This window comes from Sturnus vulgaris, chromosome 5 (genome assembly GCF_052056855.1).
Source record: "Sturnus vulgaris isolate bStuVul1 chromosome 5, bStuVul1.hap1, whole genome shotgun sequence".
Taxonomy (NCBI): Eukaryota; Metazoa; Chordata; class Aves; order Passeriformes; family Sturnidae; genus Sturnus; species Sturnus vulgaris.
Window position 1 is genome coordinate 11,290,982 of NC_142247.1, and position 15,221 is coordinate 11,306,202.

Here is a 15,221-nt window from a genome sequence, read left to right on the forward strand (position 1 = left end):
AGAAAGAAGCAGCTCCTGGACTTGAGAGGTGACTGCATGAGGCATCCATTTCATTTCCTATTTCCCACCAGTATCTATGATGGGGCAGTTTCAGTCCTAGATATGTGATCTGGAAAACACATTTTCAGGTCAGCAAACTGCATGTGGGAAGTTTGTTGTCAGCTTGCATGCTGAGAATTTAAACCAAAGTAGCAAAAAGTTAATTCTCTTGGAAGAGATGCTTCAGAGTAGCAGAAGGTATTCTACCATTACTTCTGTTCTTTGTTAACTTTGCTATTATGGGATTTGCAGTCCATATGTTACTTGGACACACTGGATGTCTCATCAAAAGCTGTTAAAATAATTCAAAGCTGAGGAGTTGTCTTTTTCCTAGAAGACTGTCCCTTACACAGCTAGAGCAATTCCAACACAAATTTCAGTTTGGTCTTTGGTTTTGTAATGTGCCAAAGGTACCATTTGACTTCTCTAAGCTTAATCTTCCTCTCTTTCCTAGGAGCTGATGCAGCAGAATGACATTGGCTATGTCCTGAACGCCAGCAATACTTGTCCAAAGCCTGATTTTATTCCAGAATCCCATTTCCTCAGAGTGCCTGTGAATGACAGCTTTTGTGAGAAAATTTTACCTTGGTTGGATAAATCAGTTGATTTTATAGGTGAGTAGAAAATTTTAATTCTCTCTCTCAAACAGTGTTTGGTTGCTCTGTGTGTCTGCCATGCTGTTTTGGCTGGAGAAGCCCTGAGTGCTTTCTGGGTGGTGTGAAAATACCAGGATCTATGGACATCATCAGCATCACTTCATAAGCACAGGAGCAAAAAGTGGGGAGATTCTGCCACTGCATGTTCCAGCATTACCGAATAAAGACACTTCCGAGCTGCTTTCAGGCAGCCTGGTAGACGACTGATGTTTGTCTGCAGAGAGTGGATTAGAAATTAATTAGAAATTAGAAATACACCTTCTGTCTTTACCTTTGAGAAGTGAACTAGCCAGATTTGAACTGGCCAAATTGTTCCATCGTGAATGCTTGCTTTTTACTGGTATATGGAATGAGAAACAATCACCTTTCCCAGACATCTAAATAGGGCTGTTTATGTGCACATTAAAATGAGCTATGCTGTGACTGCAGGATGTTTCCTGTGTGTAGTCATGCTTTTTCTATACTCAATGCTACTACACAGTGCTAGGGAAAATAAGTGAGTTTTGTTTCAAGCTTCTTTGAGATTTGCCATTAGCAGTTCACTTGGAAGCTTTGAATAATTTTCAATAACACTGCTTTCTTTGCAAACTTTTCATCCTGGTATGATGCTGCTGAGTTTGACAATTGCCAATTTCTTTTGCCATGTAGAAAAAGCAAAAGCATCCAATGGCCATGTGTTGGTGCACTGTTTAGCTGGGATATCTCGCTCTGCCACAATTGCCATTGCATACATCATGAAAAGAATGGATATGTCCTTGGATGAAGCTTACAGGTAGGGACAAATCTTCCCTTCCTAATAACTCTTGAGCCTGTTGCCTTGTTTTCAGGGTGGATGTTGAAAGGTTCTATGACCAAGGGTAGAAGCAGACATTTTATCTGGTAGTTCACTGGCTGCATTTGGTTTAAGCATAGATTTCCTCCAGAAACAAATTAATGGTATTGAATAGATATAACACAACTAATATTAATTGCCTACTGCAGAATGGTCTTTGATCCAAGCAGACAAATACATGGAATGTAAACTGCCTATTCAATGTATGTGTCTTGCCCTGCTTCTGGCCAGGATGGGGTTAATTTTTGCAGTAGCCAGGAGAGGCATGGCCAGGACCTGGAGGTTACTCTGTGCCACCTCCTGTCACTGCTGGGAGCAGGGGAAGGGTTCCCTTCTGGGGCAGGGTCTCATACCCTCTGTCATTCCTATGGTACTGTTACTTTCATTTTCTTATCTCATCACTGTTTCCAGTGAATTGTTCTTATCTCAGCCCATGATCTTTGCCTTTCGTGCCTCCAAGTCTCCTCTCCATCCTGCTGTAGAGGTGCAGTGCATGGTTTGGGGGTGTTTTGGTAGGAGCACCATTCCTGAACCACAGCTGTGTGTACAAACACACAAAGCTACAGCACAGGTGTAACAGCATCTTGTGAGCCACAGGGACAGCAGAATGGTCAGGGCTGAAGAAAGAACTGAGGGGTTTTAGAGCCACACTTAGGACAAATGCTGGGCTAGATCTGTCTCCTGCAGTTTGGTGTCTGGTAGTGCTCACAAAGAACAGCCTGTGAAAGGGAACTGCAGGTGAAATGCCTAGGAATTGAGAAAGCTTCTTTGTTGCTCTTGAAGTCAACCAAAAACTGTGGGAAAAAGTATTCTGAAGTGCCACTTCATTTGGCATTTGGTAATACTTGTGGAGACCCCCTTCTCTTTCCTCCTTTACAGATCCCATTTTCCCTCTACTTGGATTGTGAACACTTTCCTACCCGCCAGGTGTTTTGGTTGCCATTTACTATGACTTCTGTATTTAATTTAACCAACTCCTTTGTTGTGTTGTACAGAAAATGATGATTTTCTTTTTGATGGGCTCCCTGGCACAGCTGGTGCATCACTGTAAGTTGTGCAGAACCAATGTGAGCAATTGCCCTGGAGCAGGGGAAGAGGAGCCCCTTAGGAATAACCTGTGTGTTTGTTACCACCATCCCTAAAACAGGGATGAGGACAGAGAGATGAACACTGGATATTGCCATGTGGAGCGTGATTTCCACTGAAACTTTTCTTTTAAGCTGTTGAATATCATGTGTGCAGTGAAAGAACTGCATGTAAGAGGTGCCTGAGCTACAGCTCTCTCTTGCTATGTTTGGACACTTCCCACATTTCCTTACTGGAGCCTGCTGGTAGTTTGGTGTTGTGCAGGAATTTCAACATGGAACAGGTTTGGTTAAGAAGCTAAAAGCTCAGTTTTTCAGGTACAGGTAACAGGCATGAATTACAGTGGATGTGGATAGATGCAGTGCAAGATGTGAGCTCAGTGAAAAAACCTGCGTGGTCTCAGGCTGTAGTGGCTGAGGGCAGAGCTGTAGAGAACTAAATCATTCTAAAATACACACACTTCAAGGAACTTCTTCAGGGAGCTTCTAAATTCCTCCATGAAATCTCTGCATTAAATTCTAGTTTGTATCTTAAGCAAAAGCATGAACAGAGTGTGAAGGATTAATCCCACTAAGTCTTTTCTCTTAGCAGTGAGCAACTGCTGTGAAATATAGATTATATTTTGTCATATTTCCTTTGATATGGCTCAGGAAGAATCATCTGCAGAACACTTCACTCATTGGTTTGGGATCTCTTGTTGGCCAAGCTTAAACGAAAAATACTTTTCTTTGAATTAGTGGAAGTCATTAGATAAAATGTTTGACACTATTACAAAAATAAAAAGGTGATACTATTACTTGAAGTCAAATTTGAAGAAATAAACTTCTAAAATCTTTTGTATAATGGACTATTTATAAGAATTTATAAGAATTAAACATTATACATGTTTTCCAATTGGAAAAAATAGTGCATATTTTGAGATGAAAAAGCTTGCAAAGCTTTCAAACTTAATGGGGATCCAGCATGCTTTCCCTACTCTTTTCATTTTTAAAAATTCTAGTTTTAAATTTGGGAGTGCTCAATATTTTGGAGAGAGAGGAGAAAGTGGAAAGAACAGAGTGTTGGGGAGGCTACCAGAACACAGGCAAGGACCTTGCTTCATGTAACTAACCCAAGTACAACTAACTTTGACTGGAAAAAAATGAACAAAAGACTATGAATTCCTGGGAGTAAATTCTAAAAACCTTCACATCAAATGCTAAGAGCACAAACTACAGAATTTCTCCTGAGGAGACTCACTAGATTTCTCCATTTACACTCCAGTGTTACACTTCTTGGTGGAAATTTCCACTATCAGCCTATGCAATCTGATATTCCAGGTCATAGTGTCAGCTTGACTACTCATAGTATTGTTTGTTCTCTGGTAAATTTTAAAAAATAGTAATAAAAAAATGCAAGTTTTGACATTTTTCATGTTCTAGCATGTACACACATACACAAGTACACCTTTCCATTTTTCTCACACTGCTTTTAATGACTGCACACTCATCTTCTGTACACTTCCCCAGACAGGTTTTATTTGTAATAGTATTTAATTTTCCCAGTGACATATTATATGTGTGTTTGTACTAGATTTAGCTTTTCTTCCCTTGTTAATTCTCTTGTCATCTGGTTAATCATAGTTCCAGGAATGTTTCTTAAAAAAAACCCCAAAACCAAAACTGGAGGAGGAGGGATTTGGGCAACTCTGTTTTGCAGCCTGTTAAAAGCGAAGTACTTATTTATCTGTATTGTAAATCAGAAAGGTAGGAAATATGTATTTATATTTAACTTTGAAATAAATAACAGAAATCACGTGATACAAGTCTTTTGCACGTTTAGCATCCTGGTTCAGCAAAACATTTTCACTACCATTGCACTTGCAGTGCCTGAGTGGATTGGCACACCTGTGCCAGCCAGGCTGCTTCCTACAGCACTCTGAAATAGGTGAGCTCTTCCAATGATTTGGCAATTTTGTTTCCCTGTACTACTGAACACCTGCAGGGCTTGAGAGAGGGTTTTTGTTTAATGCTGTATTTGCACCTTTCTAGTTTTGGCATCCCATCAAGTGGGCAATAACAGCGTGGAGTAGAAATCACTGGCACTTGCTGGACAAGGTCAGAATGTACAGGGCCTCTCTGTCTTGCCTGACAATGACAAACAGGGTAGGCAGTAGTGACATGAGAGAGGTGACAGGAACATGTGATGTCACTGGAATTGTGTCAATGGGGAAGGTGTTTTCTCTCTGTAGCACATGGGAAGTGGTCTCTTGACTAAAGCTTAAGTGCTGTGTGTGCAAAACTCCAGTTCTTTACTCTGGTCAGAAACCAAGGTAGCAAAGATCCCAGCGATTAAGTAAATAAGGAAAATTACTCACTTGACTCACTTGTGAACATCATGAAGAACACTCAGTTCAGGGTTATCTTACACCTGAGCAGCAGGCTCTTGAAATAATTCTTGGTTTGTTTATCCTCTCTTACCAGATTTGTGAAAGAAAAGCGACCAACCATTTCTCCCAACTTCAACTTCCTGGGCCAGCTTTTGGACTTCGAGAAGAAGATCAAGAACCAGAGTGCTCAGCCCGGCCACATCAGCAAGCTGAAGCTGCTGCACCTGGAGAAGAGCAGCGAGCAGGTGCCGGCGCTGGAGGGGGGCCCGAGCAGCCTCTCCGGCAGCCAGCTCTGCCTCTGCGCCGCCTCCGAGCTGCGGGAGCCCAAGGCCACGGACGGCGGGCACCCGGCCCCGCTGGAGGACGGCCCGCTGCTGCAGGGCATCAACGGGCTGCACGTCTCCCTGCAGGACAAGGTGGAAGACAGCAACCGGCTGAAGCGCTCCTTTTCCTTGGATATCAAATCCGTGTCCTACTCGGCGAGCAGCAGCTGCGTGACCGCATCGGTGCAAGGCTTCGCCTCCTCCGAGGAAACGCTGGAGTACTACAAACACGCGGCCACCCTGGAGGGCAGCAGCAAGCTGTGCCAGTTCTCCCCCGTGCAGGAGGTGTCGGAGCAGAGCCCGGAGAGCAGCCCCGACAAGGAGGAGGCGGCCCGGCCGCAGGAAGCCCCGGGCCCGTGGCCGCTGGACAGCCCGGCCTCACGGCCACCCGCGGGCCGGGCCGGCGGCAGCGCGGCCGCGCCTCGGCCCCTCCTGTACCCCCTGCACCGCAGCGGCAGCGTGGAGGACACCTGCAGAACGGGCTTCGTGTTCGGGCTCTCCACCAGCCAGCAGCACCTGGCCAAGTCCGCCGCGGGGCTGGGCCTCAAGGGCTGGCACTCGGACATCTTGGCCCCGCAGCCGTCATCCCTCACCAACAGCTGGTATTTCGCCGCCGAGTCCTCGCATTTCTACTCGGCCTCGGCGGTGTTCGGGGGCGGCGCGGCCTTCCCCGCCTACAGCTGCAGCCAGCTGCCCTCGGGCTGCGAGCAGCCCAGCGCCGTGCGCCGCCGGGCCCGCCAGGCCGACCGCGGCGACTCGCGGCGCAGCTGGCACGAGGAGAGCTCCTTCGAGAAGCAGTTCAAGCGCAGGAGCTGCCAGATGGAGTTCGGGGAGAGCATCCTGTCGGACAACAGATCCAGAGAGGAACTGGGCAAAGTGGGCAGCCAGTCAAGTTTTTCAGGCAGCATGGAAATCATTGAAGTGTCCTGAGGGGCGGAGGCTCGTGTGACTGTGGCAGAGCTGCTTCCCCTTACAGGCCGCTCCCCCAGCGTGTGAGAGGTGCCGGTAAATCTGAAACTTTGGGTAAAAAGGTGGGGGAGGGAAGAAACGGAGGCTTTGCTGTGAGCCAGGGAAAGGTTGGTACTGCAGGGAAGTGACCACCGCCTCTGCCCGAGGAGACCAAGTGTGCTGCTCGGCTTTCCACTCTCCTCCCCGGGAGAAGGGCAGAACATTTCACAGACCTTTCCCGGTCAGAAGAACCAACTCTATGCAAGGGATTGCACATCCTTTCAGTGGCTTTTAACAAGGGAGCTCTCTCGGTGTCAAACCCTTTCTGTGGTTCCGCTGAACCACGCTCCTACCTGTCAGAACTAGTTTTGCTCTCCCCTCCCCATAACCCACGTCTTCACCAGTGCACCTTAGCCCTGACACTGAGCCAACCTCTGGAGGGAAACCTTTTTTCTGTAAGAAAAGGAGACTGGGAGCGATTCCAAAGGCCATAGGGACCGGTTACAGCAAGGCTGGTCTGAACACACCGTTCAGACAAATGTAAATACTGGTGTAACTATTGTTCTAATGGATAGGCTTTAGGTGATTCGCTAGAGAGCTGCTTCCGAGAAAAAAAAAAAAGAAAAAACAAAACAAAAAACCCAGTACCTCAAAAATACACAAAATAAACTAGGGCTTTATGGCTGCCACATGCTGGTAGTCAGTTCATAAGCAATGTGAACAAGTACTGACTGGCCACGTTTGATTTTTTTTTTTTTAAAGCTGTCTACGCACAAGTGTTTCAGTTGGCTCAGCAGCAATTCTTAAAAGAAGATGAATGAACCATACTTAGGACTGTTTCCCCTAGTTTTTGATACAGTATTTGTATTTTTGATACTAAGCTGGCTTCTGGGAGAGGGATAGCTGCTTTGGTTTCTAAACTACAAAAAAGTGGTTGATAGGTTGATAGAGTTACATGCAAGAGAAGTGACAAGCGGCCACAACACGCTTTTCTTGCCATTAACAATTCAATTGCTGAAAAACAATTCAAATGTTTGGGAGTTTTTTTAAGGTCAAAATGAGCTGGGGTAGGCTTTTGTCCTTAACTGAGCAGTTCCAGGGTGGAACTGCAGACACTCAAGGCTGTACCAGGTCCTCACCCTCAGCACCCCAGGGCAGACACCTCCAGCTCGAGGAGGTGCCACAGCCCTGGTTTCACAGGAGATGAGGCACAGCCCTTCTCCCTGTTTTTGGCAGCGACCCAGCTGCTTCCCCTCCCAACTTGGCTGCTGCTCACCTTGGGCTATGTGTGCCATTAGAGGTTTATGGTCAGCAAGGGGTGGTACCAGAGCCACTGTGTAAAGCTGCATCCTTCCTGCCCCCAGGGCCTTCCCCAGCACCCCTCAGAGCACATGCGTTGAGGGGGAACTATACTGTTTTGTCCCATTTCAGTGCAGGCAGCTGAAAATTGTAGTAGCAAACAATTAACCCCGGCCAACAGCTTTAAAAAAAAATTAGTCAGCAGCAAACTGAAGCCCTAATTCAAGTCAGCAGCTTGGGTTATGTTTGGGGTTTTTTTACTGTAAGTTTAGCTAGTTTGTGACTCAAATCTCAGGTTTTACTATATTGAAAAGTGCAGAAGATTTTTGTCATTGTTTTGTTTTGTGGCTAGGATGTGACTAATTTCCTACAATGGACCGTTGAAAATAGCACTGAAAGCTACAGCATTGATTAACTTGATCCTAAAAAGTGCAAAAGGCACAGAAAGAGGAGGCACCAGGAGTCACTGAGCCCAGAGGCTCTTTGAGCTGCATGTGCAAGAGGCTGGACAAAGGGCCTGGGCAAGGGAGAGGTTGACATCACCCTGGACACTGTCAGGTGCTGGCTGTTCATTGAACGTGCTGCCACTTGTCTGTGTTTACATCTCCAGTGGAAGTGATTACATCACAACTATTTTCAGCTGCGTGTGTATTTGCCTGTGTAAACAGCTGAACAGGGCTCCTCTCTGCCACATTTCAGGAAAAGCCTGTGGCTTTGATTTAAACCAGTTAAGGGGAGTTAACACGTATCAGTCCCTTGAGGCAGAAACAGATTCTTCCTCTTTTGTGCTCCTTCAGACATCTGTGTTCTCCCCTTCTTTGTATGTTTGGGGTTGGTTTGGTTGATTGCCTTCTGAGGAACTGAAATCTGGTCCTGTGGCTCCTCGTGATTCCCAGTGTGTTCCGGATGAATCCAAGGTGTAGGCTCAGTACTTATTGGGGACAGGTTCCCATAGGAGGAAGCCTTAACCTCATGTCCTGCACAGGGTGGTGCCCTGGCTCATACCTGAACTAGAGTCCTGTCCTTGAACAATACTGGAAATGGTTTGCAGAAGTCTGGAAAGCAAAGTGGAGGATGTGAGAGGGAAAAATGTGTACATGTTCAATATGAATATTACGTGTGGCATTTGGTGTGTGGCATACTTGGCATGTTTGGTGTATGGCAAGCTGGTGAAATGGTTCATAGATGTGAGTTTCTCATCTTGTTGTGTCATGAGCATTACTTGTATGTTATGATGAAATAAAATCAGAAATGGTACCTGTTTATACAGAAGGCTGAGGAAGGAGTTGTGGAGTGTTTTACCTGCAGCAGGACCTGCTCCCCCCAGCAGCCAGGAGAGCAGGGCCCTTGTTCTTTATGGAGCACGCCCTTGCCTGCAGGTGTGTTCATGAATGACAGGGCCCCAGAAACTTTAGACCCTTCCCACAAGCAGTGGTGATTTTACAGCACCAGTAACCGTTTAGGCCTCATACCTGTACCTGATTATCCCCCTTCTTCTGCACCACTGATGAGCAGCAGTGGCACTTGTCTGCATTAACACCTTCCACTGTCTAGTCCAGGTTGAGTAACCTGTTCCTCGGGCAGCAGGGCTGGTCTTGGTGAAGCAAGTATTCCAAATTATTGAAGTTACCCAGAACGAATCCCATGCTTTTTTCTTGCCTCCCTCCCATACTACTTATTTGATGAATAATGTAATTAATTACTTGTTTAAATACTTGTTTTGACTGATGCTGTCAATCTTGAAGCATTCAGAGCAAGTTCTGCTCATTGAGATTGGAGCAGACCCTCCACTGCTGCTTCAGAGAATGGCTCACCCAAATATAGCACAGATTAGAATTAAAGAGGGCTGCCACAGTTGTATCCTTGGAGGGGAAAGCTGCGAGTTTATGTAACAGCATCTTCAAACTCAGGTGCAGTAATAGAAGCCTTTTCTTTTGAGGATTTCAAAGCAGAGACTCAGAAAGGGAAATGCAAAATCTTCAGCCTCTCTAAAAGAAACCGAACCATCAGTCAGAGCACAAGTAATAACCTGTGTGAGTTTCTGTGCTTACTTTCTACAACCCAAGAGCAACTGCAATCTGCCTCATGCCTATCATCAACACTTCATTTTCATTTCACTGCCTGACATTACTGGGAAGAGGTCCCTGAGGTCACTGGGCTTCTGATGTAACCATCACGGTGACATTCCTAGAATGAAGTGAACTGAAAACAGAGCAAACCTCCCACTAGCAGGGATCAGGTAGCCCCGCTTTTGAGGGGACTGGGGAGGTTTAAGAGAGTAGAAATGTGGTAATTAGGTGAACTACTGTCTTTATTAACTGTCTTCATCAGCTAGGTGCTCGATATGCTGTGACTCACAGCACAAGTTATGAACTGACTTCTACGACAAAGTGGGGGCATGAAAAGCCTGGAACAAGTGGGACAGCACTAAGGTCCTAATAAGACTTACTTTTTAAATACAAAAAATAACTGCAATTCAACCAAACTTACCTGGCCAGACATCTTAATTAGCCAGCCATACACCTAGCTAGTCTGTATTTGTTATTAATCTGTGATAAAACTAGTTATTCTAGAACTTTTAGACAGTGTAACACACACAGTACCACAATTAAATATACTCACAAATCCACAACTGAGAATTCAAGGAGAAGAGTATTCTTAATACATCAGCTTTGCCTGGCAACAGCACTTTCCCTTTGAACCCTGCCTGCAAAGAACTTCTTGGCCCTCAGGTCCAAATGGTTGCTCTGAGGCAAACTGAAGTGTTTCTGCAGTAAAGCCTTCAGCTGATTCTGCACTTCCAAGAATATTAATAAATAAGAGTCACCATAAATAGAAAAGGGAGCTATTTCTTGCCTTCTGCAACACCCAGCCCTCTGGGAAGGGGCTGCTTTCCTGGCATGTAAAATGCTGCCAAACGCTTCTGGAGCGTTTTCCTGCTGCAAAGGATTGCTCACTTTGAGGAGTGGATTTCAGTTGCTGCTTCCAGGGACCCTCAGCATGCTCCACTGCTGTACAAAGCCAAAGTATGACACTACAGGCAACGATGAGGCTGGGGCATCAGGCCATTAGAAAAAACAAAAAAACAAAACAGCAGCTAAACAAAAAGAAACTATGTAAATTTGCCTCTTCATTCAGTATCACCTGTGCAGGTGAGAGCTCATCACCATTCCACTTTCCCAATGCCAAGTCCCAAGCATCGTGGCTCACATCTTGTATTCAAACTGGACATCAGTGCCAACCAGAACTGGGACAGCACTGGGGGGGGGAAAACAGCATTTATTTTCATTCTGGGGACATGTTTCCTCTCAATCCCAGGGCGGAGGCAGCCCCAGGGCAGCTGAAATCAGCCACCTCCATGGCACAGAGTGGGTGCAAAGTAAAGCTGAGATATGCCTGCACTGCCCAGACACCGGTGGGAAGTGGGAATGAAGAATGAGCATTACGGCAATTGGAGAAACAACACACTTGGAAAAGAGCCACACCAAAGGTTTTAATGCTGGAGCTGTGAAACATGGAGCATGTAAGAAGCTGAACAGGGTAACCACCCATAAACCACGGAGTGCTCAGCCACAAGGCTGGCAATCAAAATACCCTCTGGCAGCTTGGGAAGGGACAGATTTACAGCAGTACCTCGGAAAACTACTGGCACATGGTCTGAGAGAGGGGCTGACCCATGCAACCAATAGGCCTGTGAAAACCTGTATTTCTACTCTGTGTAAAAGCTTGGAGGAGGGGAAAACACACTTTAAATATTTAAGTATATTTAAATATATTTAATTTAAAATACATAAATTTAAAAAAACAACAAAAACTCTTTTCTCTCCCCTTCAGCAGATCTTCACAGGAATTGCCCTGCAGGTAGGTTGGCACTTTAGCACCCTTTCAATGCATTCAGTGACAAAAACAACGGAAACAACAAAGCAAACCTGCTCTGCATGGGCAGCGCAGTGACCAGCCTGAGACACAAGGAGCACCAGTGGCAGCACAACGCGGGAGTTGCATCAGCAGAGTCAGGGGAAGAGCCAGAGCAGCTCAGGCCAAAGAGGAACCACAGCCCCAATGACTTGTCCTGCTCCCCAGCCTTTCCCAAAAATCACGTATCAAGAAACTTAGCCTGTACCCCAGACCACACACCACCCCAGAAAGCAGAAAAGGGAAGCAGTGTCTGGTATCAGGGGAGCACACCAGATTAGTCCTTGTTCATAGCACTAAATTTGTGGTACAAGCAACAGCTGGTACATTCGCAAAAGATACCTGAGGCCTCCTCCACGAGTCTTTGGCTTGGAAGAGGAAATTCATAAGCAGAAAGGTGATTCCAGTCACATCTCCAAGCTCCTGCTAAACAGCTTGGGAGGGAAGCATCAGCCTCACCCTGAGCATCACCTGCATCTGAGCTGAAGCTGAAAGCAGCATGTGGAGCAAAGCCAACAAGGAGCAGCCAAGCAGCAAACAGCAGCTTGAGATGATGTGGCAGAACACGTCTCCCCCTCAGCAAGAGGGCCAAAGACTTACAGTTCCTGAAGGCAGTGACAATGTTTTAAATAAAACTGTAAACCATCGTTCAAGGGCAGTTAGAAGGGTGCATGCTCCTTACAGCACCCATATGAGAGACTATCACCTGTGGAACGAAGGTGATGATGTGAGCATTGGAAAAGGTTGGCCTTCACATTTCAGCCCTAATTTCTTTCTAGTTCAGTTATTACACTTTCCACAACCTGCCCTTGCTGTTCAAGAAGCTCTGTCTGTGAGGCCTAGCAGCACAGTCACAAGTCTAAAGACCAGTTTTCCTAGGAACAAAGGTTTTCTCCCATTCTCAGCCCAATGCCTTGGTGTTTTCTGGCAAATGAGGAAGGAACTGATTTGCAGCGCTGTCTCCTGCAGCCTTCAGTTGGGAATACTATTCCTTTGCCCTCATTAGCACTGCAGGGAGAAATGCTTTGATCTGATACTTAATGGCTTGAGGCCAAATGTCTACAAGCCTCAGAGAAGTGTCTTACAGGAGAGAGCATCTGCCTTGAGATCCAGTATCTTCCCATTGGCACAGGCTTCCAGCACACCAGGGTGTGGGACATTCACAATCCCATCTGGCAGAGAGCTGGATGTCACGTATTTTAAACATCCAGACAGCATCATCTGGACAAAGAGGACAAAAATGGCTGCAGCCACTATTTAAAACAGCTCAATATTCTTGTGTGTCTGATGGTGGGAGGCAGAGAAAAATTCCATGATGGACAACAAGGACCCACAAGGGCATGGCCACAACAAGCAGTTTTTCCTGTGTTAAGTCTCATGTAAGCTTTTAACAATTCAAGCACAAAACATGGCAGGAAGGATGTAATTCTGATGTTTTATCCTGGGCAACACACAGCATATGTGTATGTATGTGTAACTGTGTAAAACCTCCGGGGTGGGAGGAGCAGGCAAGGAGACCTACTGCCTTTGCTAAAAACCCAGCCCTCCCTGAAACAGTCACAGTTCCTGGGAAGTCCCACTTCCCAGGGCATCACTCCAGGGGGCTTCATTCCTACAGGACTCTGCTTCTAGATAGTGTTCAGCAGGCCCTGGGATCCATCCACCACCATGGTTCAGATGCACATCTAAGTTGGCTGCAGTCTGCATGACGCAAATTGATGCTACGTGGCCTTTGGGAATGCAACAAGAGAACAGCCTGTTGCTTTTTGCCACCAGACAATTACTATTACAATCAAAAACCTACTGCACTATTACTTCCAAATGCTCAGACAACCTTTCGCTTAATAAATGCTCTTAAGTATTATGACACATTGAAGCAAGTTGCCTTTGGCAAGCGACCCTACCTTGTGCTGTACTGGAAGCTGGCTTGTCCCTGACTGTCCTCACTGCTGGAACTGCACTCCTGACACACAACAACCCTTGGGGCTCATTGGCTCTTCAGCTTTGGCTTGCCTGGGAGGAGGCAAGAACATCCTGTTGCCTTTGGAGCAGGTGGCTGAGAAGGGCCCTGTGGTTTCAGTCGTTCAGCAGTGTGCCACCACCAGGTCCTGGCACAAGGGCAGCTAAACCAACACAAAGAGCCAAAAAACTTCTTGTGTCTCTCCTCTCCACCCTCATACACTTGATGAAGCAGCTGCACTGGTTAAAAAAAAAACAGCACCAAGGTAACTCGAATGTCCTAATAAAAAAAGACACCTTGTGTTCAACTTTGGGACACAAAGCGAGCAGGTTGCCTGTCAGAGGGACACGAAATGCCACTAGCTGGGGCATGGGGACATTGCCAGGGCAAGGGGGAGAGGAACACTAAAGTTTGCTTTACATTAACAGACATACATATCTAGAACAGTTACTCCTTTACAGCCTCATAAATTAGTGAGCCCATAAAAACAGGAGCCTCAAGGACATGCCAAAACCCTGCCGTGCAAACCATGTTAATTATGATAATGGTCAGATTTTAATAAGCCAGTTCCTGGCTCCCACACTTTTATCTATAAAACACATATTTCCAAGGCCAGGCGGTCTCAGAAATACCTTCCAGCCGTCTAAATGTCTAAACCCCAGCTGCACAAAAAACATGTTAGAGGGTTCGTCACACCTGATATCCCTTTGAATTTTTTTAGTTAAAAAAAATAAAATAAATCAGATGAAAGGAAATTCCTCCTCTGTAAACCCCAGCTAGTCACAGCAATGAAACAAACGTGTCTGCACAGGGGTGTAGTGGCAAAGGAGACAGGAGGGCAAGAGGAGGGAGATGAGAGAACAGTAAATCATCTCCTCCGGGGAGCTCCTGAACTCCTGGCTGTGCGGCTCCGGCAGCTGACGCCGCTGTCCCTGCGGTGCCCTGGCAGAGAGGCCGGCAGCAGCGCTGCCCGCTCCAAACACCTGCCAGTGCAGCCTGCTGGAAGCGTGCAAGGTGAGGAGGGGGAGCTGCCGGAGCGCTACGACCTCAGCTCCCGGTCGGGTTTCATGGAGAAGGGCTCCAGGCGCTCCCCCTCTGGCAGGAGGCTGTTCAGCCGCTCCATCAGCGGCACCGTCTGGTCGATGCCCATCTGGATCCGGCGCAGGATGGCAGACATCTCGTTGACCTTCTGGATCTGCTCTGCATACTTGGCGTACTTCTTCTGGCGCTCCTGCATGAGGCTGTAAAGAGTTTCCACAGAGAGGTCCATCTGTGTAGAAACAACAAGCAGAGCAAGGCTCATTAGGCCAACTGTTGCAGCAGACCTTTCACACACTGTCCCTCCCAAAAGCAACACCTTGGATGCTCCACTTAACAGGAGGTAACAGACAGGTACAGAGGAGCTCCTTGGAAGGTACATAACCAGTTTGTCATGAAATGGGATGATTTCATAGTTGTATACCAGGGAGGATATATGATGACCTCCATTCTCCATCCAAACACCTAAATATCCAATCAGAAAATTCTTCATTTGCAGGACTGAAAGCCAACAGGACTGCCAGGGATTTCACAATAAAGCAACACACACATCCTCCAAGTTATTCAAACCCAGGAAACCCGTGGCCTCGGCCTATACCTGAACTATATTTTCACTGGAGATCATTCATTTGCAAGCATTAAGTTCTACCACAGTTGCCAGTGCTAATTTTTCTCAGTTTAGCCAAGTTACTCTGCAACTAAGCCACAGCTGTTATTACCATCATCATCTGGAAAACTCCCACCTTGAGAGAACCAC

At 46.4% G+C, this 15,221-nt stretch overlaps 2 protein-coding genes across 4 annotated transcripts in view; one reads left to right on the top strand and one right to left on the bottom strand.

The window, feature by feature from the left end:
• Window positions 1-8,823, top strand: part of DUSP16 (dual specificity phosphatase 16) — a 28,142-nt gene extending 19,319 nt beyond the window's left edge. The window contains exons 4-6 of the mRNA XM_014880638.2: window positions 494-653; window positions 1,344-1,467; window positions 5,076-8,823. Coding sequence (XP_014736124.2) covers window positions 494-653; window positions 1,344-1,467; window positions 5,076-6,234 — 1,443 coding nt within the window. The 3' untranslated portion in view covers window positions 6,235-8,823. The remainder of the gene's footprint in view (window positions 1-493; window positions 654-1,343; window positions 1,468-5,075) is intronic.
• Window positions 8,824-11,024: 2,201 nt separating this feature from the next.
• The window catches only part of BORCS5 (BLOC-1 related complex subunit 5), a 59,980-nt gene continuing 55,783 nt past the window's right edge, over window positions 11,025-15,221 (bottom strand). For all 3 annotated transcript variants that reach the window (XM_088164839.1, XM_014880651.2, XM_088164838.1), the window contains one exon: window positions 11,025-14,696. In XM_088164839.1, coding sequence (XP_088020965.1) covers window positions 14,203-14,696 — 494 coding nt within the window. In that variant the 3' untranslated portion in view covers window positions 11,025-14,202. The remainder of the gene's footprint in view (window positions 14,697-15,221) is intronic.